General features: G+C 47.0%; 1 protein-coding gene across 1 annotated transcript in view; it reads right to left on the bottom strand.

Annotated features, from left to right (window-relative positions):
* Positions 1 to 13968, bottom strand: part of RNF128 (ring finger protein 128) — a 29086-nt gene extending 15118 nt beyond the window's left edge. The window contains 1 exon segment of the mRNA XM_068956749.1: positions 13533 to 13968. Coding sequence (XP_068812850.1) covers positions 13533 to 13959 — 427 coding nt within the window. The 5' untranslated portion in view covers positions 13960 to 13968.
* Positions 13969 to 20450: the final 6482 nt, after the last annotated feature.

Here is a 20450-nt window from a genome sequence, read left to right as displayed (position 1 = left end):
AAGGAGAAGTACATCACACAGAGGAAAGTCAGCCAGACTGCAACTACTGTCATTTATGATGAGCTAAGGTTTATAGGCCAGTTATGAAATGAGCTGGAGTCAGGAGCAAGCAAGAATTCAGTCTGGCTCAAGCCAGGATTTGAGATTTCTTACTTTCATAGCGCTAGAGGAAAGTGTGGAAGAACAGGCTATGACAACAAGACACTAAAAACCTGCCAAAAACCAAAACCTGTTCTGCCATTTCATTCTTGAACAAGCCTCGCTAATTAAATATAGCATGTTAGGTGTAGAACCACATGCAGCGTAGGGACACGTGTTAATGTAATGTCGCCATCAACCTGCAAAACTACTTCAGCAACCAACCCATCAGTTATGGACTAACATTATGAACTTATTTACCCACCCACCCCCACACATAAAAAACCACCCTTACTTCCATTTAAGTTTCAGGCTAGTTAGCTCACCCAGGATGACATTAGAAGACAGTTTTAAATCATTTCCCTCCCCCCTCCCCAGGGTACCTCTTGCAATTTCAGCTCTGCATAGTAATGCTTTAGAGCAACACATGCGAGTGGCTATATAGCTGAGTTCAGAGCATTAGTGGCTGCAGCCACTAAAGAAAGGAAACTTAGGTAGGTATATCCTGCTCCTTCTCATACCTACAAGCATACCTGCTATAAGCCAGAAATCGCTGGCCTGTTGTCCCTTCCCTCAGTTAACACTTCAATGCTTACCCACATCTAGAAAAGGCAGGTTGTTTCATAAAGCAGCAGCAAACTGGGAGTATGCTGGGGTCAGAGCTCAGGTGACAGGCATGACAGCTAAAAGTGACTTTTAGATATGAGCTTTGACACTGAGCAACAAGGGCTCAGTGAGGATGAAGAGGATCCTCAGAGAGGATGGTCATTTCCTAGAGCATCTGCACTGGTTGTCCTTAGGCCAAGCACCTGCTGATATAAATCAGCAGTCTTCACTCTTTCCTGCTACAGAGGCAAATGTTTAGGACCAACAATTAACTCCTGAGGGGTAATCATAAGGGAGCTAACCTGACATCTCACGAAGTTAAGATCGTGAGATGTCAGGTTAGCTCCCTTAACTGAACGCCCTGTGTCAAGAACAGGGGCAAGGATTCCAGCAACTGCACCCCATTTCTGAGCCCCGTTCACCTGGACCACCAGTAGCAGAGCAGTTTGGTATCACTTCTGAAGCTCCTTTGGACAAGGAGGAAACAAGGCTCTGACACCATCACACAGCGTCTCTCATGGGGGCATCATCCTCACCTAGCAAGAAAAAGGGCCTCCTTTACTCAGCAAGAGGAGTTTCAGTGACACCCCCCTCACACACCCCCGTTAGTCTGATGCTCACCTAGAAGTCCAGAACGTTGTTTGGGACTACTGCTGTACATCTAGAGTAAAACCAGCTAGGTTCATCCCCACCTAATACTTCCTGAGCTGCTAAAGGAGTCCCATCAGGATGACAGGTCCTGAAATATGTTACTGTGGCCTGAAAATCACCAGCCTAGACAGAAGCTTCTGACAGCATTTGGGAGTTTTAATTGAAACAAGCCATCTGAGAGGACATCTGAAGAGGTATCTCAAGCATAGCAGTTGCCCTGAACTGTCAGGTTTTTTTTCCCAGGCTCCAGCAAAGCAAGAGGAAAGTCAGTCATTCGTGCGTGGCAAAAACCAAACGTGAACCCAAAATCCTGACCAAAGAGTTGGCTTCCACAATGCAGGTGAGCTTTCTGCAACATTTTTTAAGGGAAGTTAGAAAGTGAGATTAAACTGCTACTTCTTCAGCTAATAACGGGGTCATGGCTAAACAGGAGCAAAACCTGTTTAGTTAAACATTTCCCAGCCTCTCTGCTTTTCCATCTCCTGTGAAATAGAGGGGAGAGAGAGAGAGAGTCAGTCTGATTCAAGTCCTTTTAGTAAATACAATCTGCCCCTGTAGAGCTGGAGTTTTGCAGAAGGTACCTTGCAAATGATAAAGCAGCAATGCTGGTCAGAGTCTGAAAGATGCTGTTTTCAGACACTGACTGACACAGATGAAGCACAAGACCTTAAACGGTTTGTTGGGGCAAGGAGAGCGCTGGGGCACAAACACATTTGTCACACAAGAGTGCCTGACTAGGGATCAGTGTTTTGCCTTCCTGTATCAGGTTTACTTAGATGCAGAGTAGAGTTGCGTCTGTTTACACACAATATTAAATACCTATATTAAACTCTGTCCTGCAAAGACCTTGCTTGTTCCACCGTTACACTCCTGCTCTCTGTAAACATGAGGTTACAGGTTTGGAGATTCAGTGGAGAAATGCAATAGTCAATGTGTACAGAACTGGGAGTATTAACTCTTACACAGTCAACATCTGCTTTTTCACCTTCACTGAGGTGATTACTGTAATCCAGTGCTACTCTTACATGTGCTACAGATAAATCAATTCAGAGTCAAACAAAGCAGGTCCTGAGAACAGCCACTCAGAGGTGATTAGCAGACTACAACATGGCCTAATCATGCCTTAAGTGGTAGTCACTTACAGCTAAAACCAGATTCTGTTAATAGGTCGAAGCACATCGCAGCAAGGATTAAATCTTGGGTCCAAATAGAAATTCTCTGCTTCAAAACAAGGTATGGCAAAGCTGTGCTTTGGAGGCATTACCCAACTCAGATGAGCTTTGTGTAATATACAGAATAACCAATGCTTTAGCTCTTTGATGTGGGTAAAGTCCCCCCCATGAGTAATAGCGCCCTCTGCACCATTGCTAAGCATGGTGGGACTCTGCATTCATCAAGGCAACACTTGCATGGCAGATCCAAGCTAGAAGCACCCACGCTACCTCTAGCTATTTTCCATATCTTCCACAGCTAACAAAAAGCCTCTCCCCATAGGTGCAGCTCTGAAGTGAAGGTGCCATAACACGAGCAGGGCAAAGCAAGTCACAAGCCAATTCCCACGGAAGACTGGATTTTCAGACTTGCCTAATATTCTTCTCCCTCCACCCCCATGCAAGTATGGGAACAAAAAGCCCCAGCAGCTGAGAGGAAACACCTCCTTTCCAGGCATAGTACGAGTTCAGCTACAATTTCAAGAAACAATACAAGCAGGTTTCTCTGGCTGTTGCATAGATCTTTTTAAATGAAAATGGAACCAGGTTTTCTGCAGATATTGATCAATAGGCAGTTATGAGCATTCCTTCCTCACTTCTCTCTTGGGACTTGTTAAGGTTATTCATCCTTTCAGGTAGCCGTAGTACAGCTTCCAGGTGGTCTGGGAAGTTTATGAAGTGAAATGGAACTACACAGCAAGAGAGGAGCTGAGATTAAGGGATGGAGTGCACCAGGTCTTATATAATTATTAGTTATGCAGCTAGAGGTTTTCTGCCCAGCCCCAAAGGCTCACTGGTGTTAAAGCCCTCACTGTGACTTAGAAAATAAAACTTTGAAAGGGAGCTAACAGCAACCCCAGTGGAATGGCTAGAGCAGTGTAAGACTTAAAGCCCAAGAGACTACAGCTGTGGTAGGCAGACTTGAAGGGAGTTCTGCCTATGAGAGATACCCTGCAATGGACATCACTGAACTTGCTCATGTTTTTGACTTGAAATATATGCTATTGGGGAACCCACCAGCATGGGAAGGCCATGACAAACCTCCAAGAATAGCTGCTAGGTATTTATGTAAACAAGCATAACAGACAGACTCCCTCACCTGGGATGAAAGCTGAATACTACCTAATTTACCACAGGTAAAAAAATCTAGTCCTAATGTCCTGCATTTCCAGCCTTGCAGTCAAGAGCCACTGACTGCATCAGCAGATCAAAACAAGCAGTCTTCTGTCTAAGCTTCACCCATTCCTGTGTTCACAGTGACCATCCCTTCCGAGGCAGCTTTGGTAGGCAAATCTTTCCCCTTAGGAGAAGAGGGTGTTGTTACAGCAACGTGTTCTCCAGGGTGAATTGCATTGCGTATTTTGCTCTGCATATTAAATAAAAGTGAAGCACAATCTGGAAAGGGGAGGAAAGGGAGAGCCTCCAGTAATTAACATCCTTGCTGTGTTACCAAAACCCTTCGTGTCATTAAGGACTTATTTAAGTTCCCCAGCTAATTAACTGCCTGAAAACAAGTTTACTCTAAAGGAACCTTTTTTGGCATTTGCATTTAAGGAACATTTGTTTCATTCCCATATTTCTTATTCACCACCTGAGTTCCATAACCAGGAAATCAGCACCGGCTTAGCCTGCTAACCTCGATGCCTGCTCTGGGCATCGCACGCTACCTTCCAGAGTGGCACATTTTAAGGTCTAATATACTGGTAACCAACATAAAACATCATGTGCCTTTGAGACTTAAGCAAGAAAGTCAGTTAGGAAGTTTGCCATCTCTGCACATATCCTCTTTCTCTACAGCAGACTAAGAACGTAACAGTGCTGTTACTCTTCAGTATCTAGTGCCACAGAGAGCATAATTCAATCTAGGAGAAATATTTAACACTTCCTATGCCCAAGGTAACACTGACCAATGTGGTGTATGTCTGTCAAACCCGAGACACTGGCAAAGCTTTCTGTGGTGAATAATTAGCTTCCAATTGTTTGACAGTTTTGCACATCACTGAAGCTAACTCAAGAACCTGGAGTTCACGTCAGCTCTACTAACCTCACTTAAAATTGGTTTCTCAGCTTGTTCGGATGAAGCTTAGCATTGGAACTGTTTTACGTTGTTTAAACTTGTTTTAATTAACCAAATTCAGCCCAAATTAAACCATAAAAGCCCTTTTCATTTCAGCTTAAAGATGTAAGCATAGCCTGGGGCAAATTCTGTAAATCCTGAAGCGCAGCTTTTCTTGCACGCAAAGATCAGACCCCTGTAATGTTTCTTCCACCATTTAACAAGAAAAGGCTGTAAAACAGCATGATGGGACCCTTTCACCTTTGGGAGTGAACCTAACTACAATGCAGTTCAGGGAAAACAAACATTTTAGGAAGGCAACAGTTTTGCAGGCATTTTGAGGAAAGTATTAAAACACTCTAATAAGTTATTTCAGAACAAGAAAAAAGCTAGGATTTCCCTCTCCCCCAGCTCCAAAATTTCAGATTCAATAGTGTTTTCCCCTTCATGGGGGTCTGAAGTTTTGTACCATGTTTAAGTGGAGCCAAATTTTAATGTCCAGTGACAATATTATTTGACTTCATACAGAGGGCATCTTGTGCCTCTACCGACTGAGCTGCAGCAGGAGCCCAGGCTTCCACTCCCCAAGGAGCAAGCCCAGCCTCCCCTGCCACTCGCCTAATCCTGCATCCAGCTTGCACTCAGGCATACCACCACCAAGACCAAGAAATGAGTTTGCTGGTATCTCAAAAGTGTTAAACGTATCCACTTTCAATAATATTTTAACCCAACATCCAGCCAACACTCAGTTTTCCTTAGGATTCAACTGCTTTTAAATACCTAAGGTAAACAGTTTTAAGCAAGTCACTCCAAGGAGGAGGGAAGAAAACAGAACAGTAGCACAACCCAAAAGTTCAGTGTTGTCCTTTCGCCTGTAGAAGGGGCTTTCTGATAGCCTAGAAACAGCTAGCTGATTGGAAGTAATTTAATAGTGCAGTGGCAGAGTGAATTGTATTAAAAAAAGAAAAAGAATTGCCTTTTTTACCAAGAAATTAAACAGCAATTCAGAAGAGGACCAATTAACTGTTTTCTGTCATTGCTTTAAGACGACAGAGAAATGAAGGATGCAATTATTAAAAGGTTAAAGGCTGCAGGCATTCTGCTACAGCAGACTACATTCTGTCAGAACTACTAAAGGAAGAAGGATTTTTTCCTTTAAAGAGCTTGCATTATCCTGCAGAGAAATCTTCAGAGAATGCAGTCACACAAGAACTGTTCAAAGTGCCATGGCAATAACCCATCACCACCCTTTTTCCAGCACTTTAAAATCCTAGCTGACCACCACGTAAGCCATATGCTCAGGAAAAAAAAACAAAATGGAAAAAATTACTTTTTATTTCAGTTGCTTCATAAACAGAAAAGCAAAAAGTTGACTTTCAATTGAGTTTAAGTTCACAAAGAAAGGCTCTCCTTATCCACAGCAGAATCACTTTTTAGGGAGATGAAATACTTATAGTAATCCTGGGTTGGGTCAAGACAGGGGCTGGATCTTTGTCTTTGTGATATAGTGTTTGTAACATAGAAACAGCTGTGCCTTCAGCCTTAGTCAGAAGGGGCTCATATTTCCCTAGCTTTCATCAGTCATCTGGACATCTCTCCAACCCCGAACTCTAACAAAAAGCCACTAGGAGATCAGTCCAGCATCTCCTGTATTTTAAAAAGAAAGATCATCTGGGACACCACTGCCAGTTGACTCTCCAAGCAATTCTTTCTATATTAGCACACCTGGCTGTTCCGATATGCAAGAAGCATGTTTGTTATTTTTTTTTAAAGACCTGAAAGACAACATAACATCTTGAATACTGTTTATCTCACTGTACTGGAACAGCAACAGGTATGGGATTTCTGGTAGTTAACAACAGAATTGTACCACTTTGGTGTTCGTTACAGCAGAAAAAAGAAATTAACAGTGCACGCACACTGAGCCTATATTACAGACCTGAGGCAATTCATTTTAAAGCAAAGGCTGGCACTGTACACAAAATGCCTCTGCATCTCAGCATCATGCCATTATGCTACAGACAAAATGTTTTTACCTGGCTTCAGAGAAGTACTGTGAAACCTTAAAGCCTGCATTCTAGCTCTGCTCTATTAAATCGTACAAAGTTTACCAAAAAATTATGGCTCTCAACCACACAAACAAGGGCAAGGCTCTTCAGGAACACTGGTCTGATTGAACAGCACCTATCCCAGCACCTACCCCCAGCTGTAGGCACCCTTAGAGGAAATTTCCCCCTCATGCCCTGCCCACCATGTGATAAGCTCTCCCCTTTGCAAGGGGGAAGGGCAACTGAAGTCACAGCTCCAGGAGCAGTTTCAGCCTGGATAAGTTGATGCGTAGGTAATCCTCTCCCTTCCTCTTCTACTCCTACTTTGTACTCCTTTCTCCCCATCCCAAATATTACCTGGTGCAAAGATAAAAGAATTACTGACTTTCAGGCTACTATCTAGTATTTTAAGCAACAACCCCTCTCCACCCTGGCTTTTTGATTAAACTGCTTTCTTGCTCACACTATGACCTACACATAATGAAGTCCATTTTCAGTTTGCTTTACATGGCAGTTGGCACTGTGCCTGATCTCTTCTTCCTCACCATACAAGCTTTCAAACTTCAGAGGTAAACATGCAACAACAAGACACTGGAAAAAGACGCAGAAATTAGCAGGAGTACTCATGAGGGAGCAGCAATAGCCAGTGCGTCAAAAAGAAAAATAAGTAGATTTCTCTGCAAGCCCCTTCCCTTTAAAGAAGGGAGAGAGCCTTAGAAGAACCTACCGTGGTGGGGATAGAGAGAGAAGAGCAGAAACCTTCTAACAGGTGATGACATTGGGCCAAAGAAGCCGCTGTTTTGGAGAGTTCATGCCCACAGCACAGTCTTTGCCTGGAAGCACACACCTGCCTTTGGCTGGGTCAGTTTACAGTCCTCATTGCCACTACATTTATTAACAGGACTACAGGAGGGAACATTAGCCCCTGGTTAACAGGATCCCACCGCATCTGTGGCTAGTGACTCATCTTTTCCTCAGCCCAGTGCTCAGACATGAAGCCTTCACATTCCGACTCCAAGTAAGAAATTATGTCTGAACAATACTTCCTATGTTATCTGCAGAGTTATACTTCAAGTGGCGAAGATGAAAGACTTGTCTTCATGGTTAAGAGCTGGAAGCTTGGTTCAGCATAGCAGAAACAAGTACTATACTGCTTGGGTACTACCACTGCTGTTTGTTTTGGGAGACTGTTTTGCAGGTTGGCCTTCAGACCAGGCACACAACAGTTACTAGCAAGTAACACACTAGCAAGCGTGGAAAACTTTTACCAAACAGGCTGAGGGTTTAATTGGAGCATGTCAAGACCAGCTGTGGTTTTACGTGACATGAGTTTCCACGGGTTCCAAGCGTATTCTGGAGCTGGAAATCCACCTGCATTCTGTTTAGTTTAAGTAGTGGTAGAAGTGATTATCTGCCAAATGAATCTAACAATTGCCAGCTTTTTTCCCCTCTGAGCCTTTTCAAGATATTTACATAAATGCTGCCAGGCCCCACCTTTTAGAACATTTAAAACATGAAATGAGAGAAAACACAAAACATCAGCCAAGACGATACTCTTAAGGGCACTGAGATGTGAAGAGAGCTGTCCTACAGATCTCATTCATGCTTTCTGGTCAGTGACACTTCAATGATTAAAGCTTCATCTTTCCTTCTGGCAAAGGAGATCAAGTCCACAGCTAATACCCCGTTCTCTCAACATACTGGCAGCAGCTAAGCACTCGCTGTGGAAACAAGCAGGTTTGAGAAAGCTAATGATAAAAATAATGCAAGTCAGCACAGTGTAAACCAGGAGGCAGTCTGCAAAGAGACAGGTCACATTGATACACTCAGACGGCACTGAGCCTGACTATAGCTGTGCCATTGTTTGCTCTTTGGCACATTCAAGCCTGGAAGCAAACACGCACAGTCATTGTCGCAGGGTTGCGTGTGCCCCACAGTGAAGCCTCTGCTACCACAGCTGCCACTTAGATTTTAATTCATCCTTCCGTATTTCAGCAGCTCAGCAAACCCAAAGAGCAAGGGCACTTAACACACCTGTTCCAATCTGCTTCAAGGCTCGTGCCTAACCAGGAGGAGCATATCTTCCATGGCAGAGGTACCTAAGCTAGACCCAAACAAACAAGGCCAGGCATCAGGAGCCGTCTAGCAGCATGGACTGGTCTATTCTGCAGACAACCCTCACTCACCATCGCACCCCCATCATACCCCTTGGCTGTGAGATTTGGGCCATCAGCCAGATCAGTGTACCATGTTCAGTTAGCTGAATGCCAGTGTAGGGGTGACATTAGTTTACTCTAATTAGTTTTACCAGGGAGCCAGGAGAACCAAATGGAGTACACTGCAAAGTTGCAATAAATGCAAATAGCTATTCTTAGCTAGAGATGCAAACTCAAGGTAGCACAGAAATTCAGTCCAGGCACAATGGATCCATCCAAGTTCCTTCAAAATAAGGTCCTGCTGGTAGAAAGGGCTAGTTAATCTGCAGAAACGCACTCGGCCATGGCCAGGGGACATGACAGCGCAACAGTCTTAGAAAATGCATCTTCATTGCTCACCTTGGACGTACTCAGTGCAAGCCTTCACTCACTGAAGGAGAGGTGGACGTTTGTTTATACAACATGTACAAAGCACAGCCTGCCTTGGGATTACCATTCCATCTCATTCCTTTGCTTTCACAGGACCAGTTTAACAGGTCATATCAGCCTTTTAATATCATGACAGAGTTTTACCTTGTTTCTAAAGATCATGCTTCACACAGTTTGAGTAGAGCACAATTATACTTTTTTTGCCATATGCTGTTTCCTCTATGCATATGCTTATTAGTCTTCACCTTTCTGGAATTCCTGCAGAACAAGTTTTAAGTAGCAGTGCTACATATTTAACCTTTCCCAACCCTTTCACCCACTGATGCAAGTTTAGACTGGAATCAGATCCTTACTTCTCAGTCTTGTTAGCCTGGGACATATTGTTATTTTTTAGTCAGAATTATCCAGTTGTGTTCCCCCAGGGCATGCCCCCCCCAATGAGGTGACGGACTGCTCAAGGCACAAGGGGAGGGAAACAAAAGTTATCCCAGCAGCTTGCTGACCTGCAAGGAATCCTTCTTTGCCAACTTCAGGGATACACTTAACACTGAAGAGCCTTCCGTAGCTATTCATGTACCCTGACACCAAAACCACCCGACAGCATTAAGTCAAGGTTCACTTTTAAAACAAACCAATTCTTATTGTGCACTTCCCCCTCTCCCCAAGACACCCGTGGCTGGTTTTCTCCAATCAAATGCCTTTTTCAGAAAGTCAATATAGATTAGAGAAGTGCAATTATAAGCACACAGAACTGTACTTTGAAACCCTGTTCAACCTGCCACAGAGAGGTACCATCTTCTTAAAATGAGCACAATTAAAACTAAAGTTTGCTAATTGATAAGGTTTTCTGCTTATAAAATTACTAAGCAAATATTACTTTGGACTTTGTTAAACCCTTGACATTCTGCATGTTAGGGGATTAAGCAGGATTTGATCATATCTGATTTGGCTACTTATTGTATTCTGCTGTTTTTATTGGCACTTTTTTTTTTAGTAGGTTGGCATACCAAAAAGTTTATACACAGAGGACAGATATAAGCAATAAAGAATTCATCAGACTAAACACCTCATAATTTTAACAGCAGGAGTCTCCCAAAGCAGGATGACTAGGACAAACACTACTTTCACTGCAAGCACATTTGAGTCTCTAAATAAAAAGTTGCTTCAGAAGTTAAGCTTGACACTCCTGGAAGTGGGCATACTACACTTCCAGATGATCTTCTGTTGATAACTTAGCTGTTCTGTTGCTACAGAAATTCCACCAAGAAATGAAAATTAAGAATATTGTGCTATACATTTATCAAAGCCCCCCAACAGGGATTTTCCTTTTCTGCTAGGCAGATGAGCGCTCCCACCCCGTGCTGCGGAGAGGAGGAAGCTGCCAGCTGGCCAGTCGAGGAGGTATTACCCCAAGCACAGCTGGGGACAAGGCAAGCCCTGAGGCTCAGCTCCCCTGACCCCAGCAAAGCTGCACTGCTGCCTTGTGCTACTTCCCGTTGCCTCAGCTTGGAGGAACTGCTTGCCCTTGTCTGGTTTCACACAACCGCATACGATGACCCAATTCAAGGAGAAATGAAGTCAGTTAGGAAACTGACTGAGTTCTCCAGCAGCCCAGCTCCGGCCATTACAGAAACAGCAGGAGCCATAGTTGCCACAACAGCCATCCTTTCATTAGGAGGGCTACCTTCCCCACTGCCTCCAGAAAAGCTGGAGCATCCAGCACCACCACTGGAGGCCAGACGTATCCAAGACAGTGCAGTGTGGAGAAGGGTGACCTGACCCGCTCTCGTCTCTTGCATTTGAGCTCAGACTAAAGCAGTGCCCCTTGTCAGCCTTATACAAGGAGTATCCTGCACTTCGCAAGACTGATTACTTGTAGCCTGCTTCCTCTTGGCCGCACTGTGTGTTGAAAGCCTGCAACATTGTCGAATTTCACTGGAGAACCACAGGCCACAGAGGCTCTGTGCTCCTGCGAGGAGTGGAGCAGAGCATTCAAGTAAAGCCACAGAAGCAGGAGGAAGAGCACTGCTGTTGGAAGAAGCGAGAAGAGGGGCATGCAAGTCCTCTGAGACAACAGTAAAAGATACAAGTCTAAGGAAAGAAAGAAAAGTCAGAGAATAACAGAAGAGACAGTAACAGACAAACAAAAAGACAAGGAATAGGAACAGCAGCAACAAGTTTAGCCCTATAATTGTGTTAGGACACAGCAAGGAGTCATGCAGCCAAAATGAACAGTTTGACAGAAACAGTCTTCAAGTCGTTCTTTTTATCAACACTTTGGCTGGCAAGTTTCACCATGTCCTTAGGCCTGCAACCCATCATGTAGGACAATCAGGGCAGCTAGAGCCACTATAACATAAGTCCTCTAGCATAAAGCTTCGGGACAGCGTGGGAAAGGGAGCAGCTCCGATCTGAACAGACCCTGCAGAGAACAGATGGCTCCTTTCAACAGGAGGATGCTTCCAGGAAGCTTAAGACAAGCGCTGTAGGTCTCCCCCCTGGTCCAGCTGGCTAAGAGGCTGGGAGTACATTAACCTACCCTTCCAGAACAGATTCAGCAGTGACCTACCCAGGTCACAGGCACAAAGAGAGCTCCTCTCCCAGAGCTGCTGGATTACAGTCACACAACAAACAGGGCTCAGGCAGAGATGCCACTGTCAGTTCAGCGGGAGAGACTTGCCCAGCAATAGCCAGATCTCAACAGCGCTTGTCAGCAGGTGATTTTATTACATAAGAAAGCTCTGCCTCATGGGCCAGAGCCTATCCAGATCGTATGTTTTAAATCTCAAAGCTGAGTACAGAGTCACACTGCTCATTAAGATTACATGCAACAAACCTCAAGAGGCATCTACTGTTTCCTTTGTCTCAGCAGAACACTCATCTCCACTTCTAACAGACAGAAGTCCTTCTCATCCACTGTAAATATATAATTATTTTTTCAAATCAGTCTAAGGTTTAAGATGACTCACTATTCATTCTCACTGTTCTACTTCTGTCAAGAGAAACTGGCTTGCCAAAACATTGCCACTTAGCAAAACACAGATAACACTAGACATGCATACATCAACCCAACAGCCAAGGACTGGACACAGCTATCAAGTTTACTTTACCCCATCACAAACAGGCCACCTATTCTTTATGTTAAGACAAGTCAGCGATGCACCTCTCAGCTGTGGGCTATTTCTCAAGAAGCCTTAGCATGAAATAGAGCCAAATCTCATTCTTCATTTGAGAGATGGGCAGTTTGGAGAAAAAACACTGCTGGCAAGTAGGAAGCTTTCTACAGCAAGAGAATAGAAACTTTGTCAGCCACCACAAAGTGGAAATACCCTTTAAAAGGGCTTTCCCTTGCTCTGACATTTGGCAGAGCAAATCAGTCGGAGTCCTACTCTGCCTCTTTCAGAGTTGGTTAGTGCATGGGACACAGGGGGGAAAACCTGTGTCCAAGTGTGGAGAAAACAGCCTATTTCAGATCCTTGATCTACCCTATAAACATCACTGGCAAAAAACAAAACCAAAAAAAACCATCCCACACCACACACAGCATAAATCAACTGTGGGCAAAGTTAAGTAGGCGTGCTGCAAACCCAAACAAAGCACAGCCACCAGTCCTGCCTTCATCCCCCCCACACCCGCAGCCAGCACCAGAGCCCACCCAGGCCAGAAAACTCAGGCAGCTGCCTGCTCTACTTCAGCCCACAATAGCTTTTTCAGCTAGCAAACTTTGTTACTCATTAATCAAAGAAAATTCAACAACAGCAGCACCTTGAAAGCGCAAGGCTGACTAGTCTATGCAGAAACTCTTTCTCGTGCTAATTAACACTGGCCTAGCAGGAGAGTCAGAGAAAAATTCCAGCCTCTTGTTCAGTATCAAAGCTGAATATATTTAACAAGCACTAAATTAGCGGGAGGTTACGCCAAGGCATGCCCGTTTCTCGCAGCCGGCGCCCTGCAGACAAGCTCCTCCTTTCCAAAGCTGGATCACAGCAGAAGCCAGCCGGAGACCCCGGGCGGGCCTGCGCCCCTCCTTGCAGCGGGGAGGCGAAGCGCGCCGATGCCGCGGGGCGCGGGAGGGGAAGGGGCTCTCCGCGGAGCCCCCCGGCTGGCGGCGGGGCCGAAGCCAGCCCCGGCGGCTGCTCCCGGGCCGCAGCCGCCGGCGGGCCCCGCGCCGAAACGCCCCCGAAGCCGCTCCGCCGCGCCGCCCCCGGCCCCGCTCCCCGCCTGGCGCCCGGCTCACCGGGGTGCGACATGGGCAGCACGTCGTTGCCGGTGCCGCGGTAGTTGTAGATGACGGCGGCGGCGGCGCCGCGCTCCGCCGCCAGCCGGATCTTCTCGGCGAAGGTGCAGCCGCCGCCGCGCTGGATGAGGGCGAGCCAGCCCGCCCCGCTGCCGCCGCCGGGGGCCCCGCTGAAGTTGGTGAGGGCGCTGCAGGCGTTGAAGGCGTCGCGGCCGTCGGGCAGCACCAGCACCCCCGCGGCCGCCTGCAGCGGCGAGTCCTGCCCGTACAGGCCGCTCTCGCTCGCCTCCCAGCCGCTCTGGTTGCCGCCCGCGCCGCCCTCCCACGACACGTTCACCCAGGCGGTCCACACCGCCGCCGCCGCCCCGCGGGGGCCCGGCGCCGCCGCCGCGCACAGCAGCGCGCCCAGCGCCAGCAGCGCCGCCATCCCGCGCCCGGCTCCGCGCCGCGCCACCCCGCCGCCGTCTAAATCGCCGCGGCCCCGCCGCCGCCGCCGCCCACGGGGAGGAGCGGGGCCACCCCCGCCGCCGGCCCGGGTCTCCTCCCGCGGGCACGGGTCAGCGCCACCCCCGGGGCGCCTCCCGCGGGCAGCAGGTCTACCCCCCGCCGCCCGGCCCCTCCGGACTGCCTCCGGGGGCGAGGGATCGCCTCCCCGGACCGCCTCCCGGGGCAGTGGGTCACCCCCTGGATCGCCTGCCAGGTGCGGTGTGTCAGTCTCCAGCTCACCTCCCGCAGTGATGGGTCACCCCCACCCCAGATCACCTCCTTGAGGGGTTGGGTGGCCCCCCCCAGATCACCTCCCAGGGGCAGTGGATGATCCCCCAGATTGTCTAGGGCAATGGATCACCCTTCTGGATCGCCTCCCAGGAGCGGTGGTTCACCCCCTGGATCACCTCTCAGTGGCAATGGACTACCCCCTCCAGTCAACTCGCAGGGGTGCTGGATCACCCCCCCCCATCTTGACTCCCAGTGATGATGGATTGCCCCCCTGCATCACCTCCTAGATCCTAGATTACCCCCTACATCACCTCTCATGGTTAGTCCCAGTGCTCCCCATGGGAACCAAGCACCAGGGCTCCCAGGGTCCCTGCAGGGACCCCTGGACGGGGCCAGCCCCACAGCAGCCCCACAACACAGCACCACCTGCACCAGCACCCAGGGCCCAGTCGTAACCCAGCCCTCTTCGCACTGTTGAGTTAATATTTGCTGAGCACTCAGCAACATGTATTATCAGTCCTGCCTGCAGTTAGTTTATGGAGTACCAGGTCAGCTGTGCTAACTCATCAGCCACTGTTCTTGGTGTTATTAAACATGCGTTTAATGCCATGCCACTTCAACCAAATAGTTCTTCTTCTATTTATGTATTAATTAGCTATGTTTGCATAATTAATTATTATGTGAGCTATGCAACTTGCAAAGAAAATTCACATTTGTTCAGGGCTCTGCAGTTACTTTTCGGACAGCCTCTTGCATTCAGAGGTCCCTTTTTCTTGCTTGCACACATTTTTGCCATGTGGTCATGCAGCACAGTTTAGCGTGCTTGCAGAATCAGTGCATGTATGAACATGACATGCTGCAGATCCCCATCAGGGTAGCTGAGGCAAGAAATGAAGATAACAGGAGAAGCAAGGACATGCCAAGCTCCTCCTGTGCATAAAACCACTTTCCTGATTGAGAGGCCCTGGTCCTGTCAGCTACTCCACAGGAATTGCCCTCGACATCAGGCGTCACTGAAATACATCTCCAAGTTGCCATACTTCACCACACTCAGGTTGGGTCTCTGAACAGGAGCCATAATTTAGGTAGGATTATTCCTGTGCAGTGATTACATGCCACAAGATCTGCTGCTGCCTATGCATTCATGAACAAAATTGGTGTGCACACTGAATCAAACCCTTTCTGACACGAGTTGGCAGAGTTGCTTAGTTTTCAAAGCGCAGCTGAACCTGTGCAGCTGACGACTGATAACTCAGTGTAGATCTAAAAGAGGTTGTTTTTTGTGGCACACATTCTCCTTAATTTACACCTGTGCGCAATGCAGGACACCAAACGTTATGCAATCCAACCCAATTTGTGGGGACATGATGGGAGCCGGCTCAGATGTGAATGACTACTTGGGACCAAGGGATTCAAACACAGCTCACTGCTCCGGTGTTCGCCCCTTCGAGCATGCTGCCTGGCAGGATGGGCTCAGGACCCTCTGCCCGAGAGGCATCAGAAATTCATCAGCTGAGGATGGAGGAACACGTTCAGAGAAAGCCCCAAGAAAGATCTGAAGGTCCGGTGTACATCCTAGTTAATGTCTGTGAACTGCAATTTGTGGTTACAAAGATTGCTTGCTGCTAGAGAGAAGCCGCAGCCTGAAAACTTTCACGCTTCTAAATTAAGCCAAAGCTCTCGACGTGCATGTGCAGCCCCTCAGAGACAGGCTGACCAAACCGGCCTGCCCAGGCACAGCTCTGACAGCGCCCGAGAGCTGCAAATGATTCCGGAGCTGCAAAACTGCTGCAGAAACTTCTACAGAGCACTAATCCCACTAAAATCATTGCTTCAGGACAAAGGTGCTCTTTGGAAGTAACAAGACACAGCAGTTCTGACCCTCATGAAAAATTTGTAAAGGGGTAGTGGAAACCTGAAATCAAGCGAAAAAAAGAAGGGGCGGAAGAGGGAGGAGGCAGTCTGCAGTGCTTCATTTATCTCTGAAACTCTTGATAGCTTGCATTATCTCCCACTACACTCCTAAAAATATTTCCTCTGCTCTGCTTCTGTGGAGAAGATCCTCCGTAAGTGCAGGAAAAATTCTCTGATCACACAGAAGGGATACGTGGAGTTTACCAAGCATCACAGAAACACGTTGTTACACAAAGGTCTTCCTCTGATGCAGCTCATGGTACACATCTTTATACTGTTTGGAATAATAGGAAGTAGCAAAAACCGCAGTCTGCTCAGTTCTGGCTGAGTCTGAACCAGTGCAGCTGATAACGGATAACTCAGTGTTATAGATTCCCATTAAAGCAAGCTAATTTTTAAAAAGTCTGTCTTTGTCATTGTCTCTTGTGTGGCTGGGTGGACGCTAAATCCAGGTGGAGAGATCTGCGTGTCTCCCTCATGAACAAGGTCCAACCTTGCAAGCATTGGCTTATCTGTGGCACAAAATCTGCTGCGGGGTGAAATTCTGACTACCCCAAAGTCAATGGCAGCTTTGCCTTTCACTTCACCGGATAACGTTACTCCCATGTATGACCTACAGTCACGCACATACCCAAGGGTTTCCAGGATCATAGCCTAACTCTTACCACGGTGATGTCCTGGAAGAGATGGGCCAGTAGTTCATAAGTTAGCCATGGTTAAGCAAAAATGTGGGTGGCTGGGCTAGTGTGATGAGAGGACACTGCATAGGCTAGGGACAGAGGAAGGCTTGTATTCAGTTAACAAACAGAAAATGTGACTCAATATACAGAAATTATCCATCCTCGCTTTTGTTTCACTTCTGCTGACACACAATCTTCTGCCGAATATATGAGTCTTGTGATGAACAGTACTTTAATTTCTGTGTATAATACCGACAAGATATATCTGCAGAGATACCAGCACAGAAAGTGGTGAGGTTGTTGTAGCTCGGTAGCTCAGGGAGATCAGAACTTGGTTTTGCTGCTGAAAGCAGAATACAAAGCAAGTAATGAAAAGCAGATGAAGCAATTTGCTAAAGATCAATATTGCTAAATATGCAAAGCTCACTGAGCAAACCTTTTCATCCTAAGCTAAACAAGCTCCTCATTTTCTCATGACACACGTAAGCAGACAACTTACTTCAACAGTAACATGTCTAGATGTAATGAGAAACGTACCTGTAAGCAATCATGAGACATGTTTTAATTCTGAAACCTGTTCCATGGAGGTGCAGGAAACAGCAACGCTCTCAAAATATAACCAAGCTTTATGTGATGGACAAGAGCCAAACCACGCAGCTTCGAATGCCTTCAGATCTCGATGTTCAGCTCTAGCATTTTCACAAAGAGAGGAGGAATCAGAGCCAAAAATAGAGACAAAAACTGCATCCTCATCAGGGTGCAAAACTTTCTATAGTTCTGGGGATTTTGAATGTGAGGTTTTGGTTTAGCAACAGTTTCCTACCCCTACACACATTACAAGTGTATAGCATGATGGCAGTAAAGTGACACCAGCAGCACAGACGTGAAAGCTGCAGCTGCATGCGGCGTGTGAATGCGTTTCTGCAGCAGGCAGGAGGCCAGGGAGCGGACCCGGAGGGGATCGCAGCGGCCTGTGTTGGGACACAACTCTTCATCAGTTCCAGTCTAGCTCTGGGCAGTAATAAATAACTCCACTGCTCTTTGGCAACTCTTGTGAAATGCGCACACTGTCCAGCCAGAGCCTGCTGACAAAATGTCCACAACACATTTGGCAATCTCACCAGCACAGAGACTAAACTTTTCACCATGCAGCGCAGAGCGTGGTAACGAGGCACAAAGGCTCTACATGTGATCGCAGACATTTCGCTGCCATGGAATTAGTTCACTAGCAAGTTTCTGACTCCTTGCTCAGGCAAGACGTCCACACCCCTGGAAAGACCCCAGTAAGCAACCAGCAGGCACAAACAGAAAGTTCACTCAGGGTGTTTGGGTAATTCCTCAGGTCAGCAAAGCGAAGGAAGTCTAGCATTTGTACTGGAAAAAAAGCGGATATGCCTGCTGATAACAGTCGGCCCTTCAGAGTAAACACTGGAAGATACCCAACTTGCTCGGGGCGGCAGGGGAGCAACCTTGCTGCAGGCTCACGCGCTCCTTGCGCGCCCCGGCACAGGCAGCTCCGCGCTGGCACCGCGAGCAGGGCCAAGCGGCCACACTGGAAGAGTGTCAGAGCGCAGAGACACACGCTGGCAGTAGTTAAAATGGGTACGTTTTAAAACGGCATGCAATTTGTATCTATTTTAACTAACCTATCTGACATTAAGAACTTTCTGCACTCGCAAAACTAATTAAATCTTCTTCTAGAGTGATAATTAGTAAACAGACCTGCAGCCTTAGCGAAGTGCACCCTTTACTCATGTTAGAAAAATATAGTTTGGCTAATGGCTTTCAGTTCAGCTACCTGTAGATCACAATAGAAAGAGGCAAGTGAAAGTTAAATCCTGGGAATGATAGGGGTGGCCGCTATCATTATCTGGGGCTTTGTCTCACTTAGGTAAATATTTAAGCATATTTTTTTCCAAGGTAAAACATCTACATGCTAAATATTGCCTTTAATGTCAGGCCAGACCACTCAGGGCACCTTGCTGACGACAGACCTGCAGCTTACACTAGCTTCATGTTCCTATTGCTAGCAGCAGCCACAAGCTCAAATACATGTTCATGTCCTTCAAAGCCGAGTTAGTTCCTTGTTCAAATAGCCAGCTCTGGACTTATCTCTTTGGAGGAAAGCTCACAAGAAATCTCACAAGAACACACAAAATCTCTTCTGTTAGGGCAAAGTGTTATAAGAGCAGGCACCGAAGCTTCCATGAGCTGCGTGCAGGTCTGAGCTGGGTCTCTGGGCGTTCTCCACTGCGTGATGGAGTGGAAAGAAGAAGCACTTATAAACATGGAAAAAGCAATCAAAATAAGAGCCCCAAAATGAAACCTAGGACTGAGTGACACAGGACAAACATAATGAACAAATGCTACCCTGAATCATGAGTTAAAGGCAACAGACGTGGCATTTCCTTATGCAAAAATGGCTGAGTCTTGGCAAACGACGGAAAGGGCTTGGACTACTGACTTGCTCCAGAGTAGGCAAGTCGGTGGGCTAAAGCATGCCAGGTGGGCTTAACCCACCTGGAAAAAAAAGGAGCTATGAGAATGGCGCTTGTGGCCCTTAGCTGCCTTACAAAGAGGCCAGGTCCAGGCCAGAGGAGCCAGAGAGGCTGGAAACCTCCCCACTTCCTGCCTGAAGGTTTCAGGAGCTTTCAGGAAAATCTGTGATGATTCTTGTGGCCACAGGTAGAAGATACCACAGAGGGCTGCCAGCGCCAGATAAGTTTCACTATGAATCTAGGAGCTTGTTTGGCTCTAACACAACATGGAAACTTCAGCACACAACTCTCTGTTAAGTGGAAGCGGAAAAAAAAGTGCGTCAGATCGCCCTGTGCGCTGGAACCAAACACTTTCACTCGGCTGGCGAGATGTGCGCAAGAGTCCCTGGTGCCAGGGGAGCAAACATTGTTTTAAGCATTTCTGGCACAGTGGGACCAATTGTTACGACAGTGCTGGATGTGCCCTCTCCTTCCCCAGAGAATAGGGTTAAAACACTGTCAGCTGCGGCAGGAGGCACACAAGGGACAGATGCTCACGCACTGACCAAAGGTCACAGGCATGCTTCTTCCCGTAAAAGAAACTTATGATTTCACTAAATTACTTTTTCCACCTTTAATTTCAAAGGGAATTGGACAATGAAAAGAGATAGGCAATAACTGGGAGCTGCAAGCAAAGATAAAGGCATTCCCCACAGGTGACTGCAAGGAGCCTCTAGCAAGGAAAGCACTGTGAATTCCTCTGAAGAATTTTTTTTTTAAAAGCATACAAGAAAGGCCAGAGCTTCTAGGAAACCATGTGCTTTCCATCTGCTTTGGCTTCACATGGTTCTGAGCACACTCGAATGCCAGCAGATAATCCTCAAACACCGCTGATTCAGTGGTGGTCCTTCTTCAGTGCCAGTGGAGTTTCCATGAATCAGTGGTTTCCTTCCCTCCGCAGCGGGTTGGCCAATCGCCCATCCAGCCTGAGGACCGAGATTTTCCATGCAATGCATGTAATGCAGTTGAGCAAATGAGGAGCACCAAACGACTGGAAGCCTGCACACATCCTCAAGAGTAGAAAATATTGCCACTTGGCCCTTTTGAGCTAAAAATGAGTAAAATTCAAA

This window comes from Struthio camelus, chromosome 11 (genome assembly GCF_040807025.1).
Source record: "Struthio camelus isolate bStrCam1 chromosome 11, bStrCam1.hap1, whole genome shotgun sequence".
NCBI classification, from domain to species: domain Eukaryota; kingdom Metazoa; phylum Chordata; class Aves; order Struthioniformes; family Struthionidae; genus Struthio; species Struthio camelus.
The sequence above is the reverse complement of the archived record's forward strand: the minus strand, read 5'-3'. Positions and strand labels throughout refer to the sequence as shown.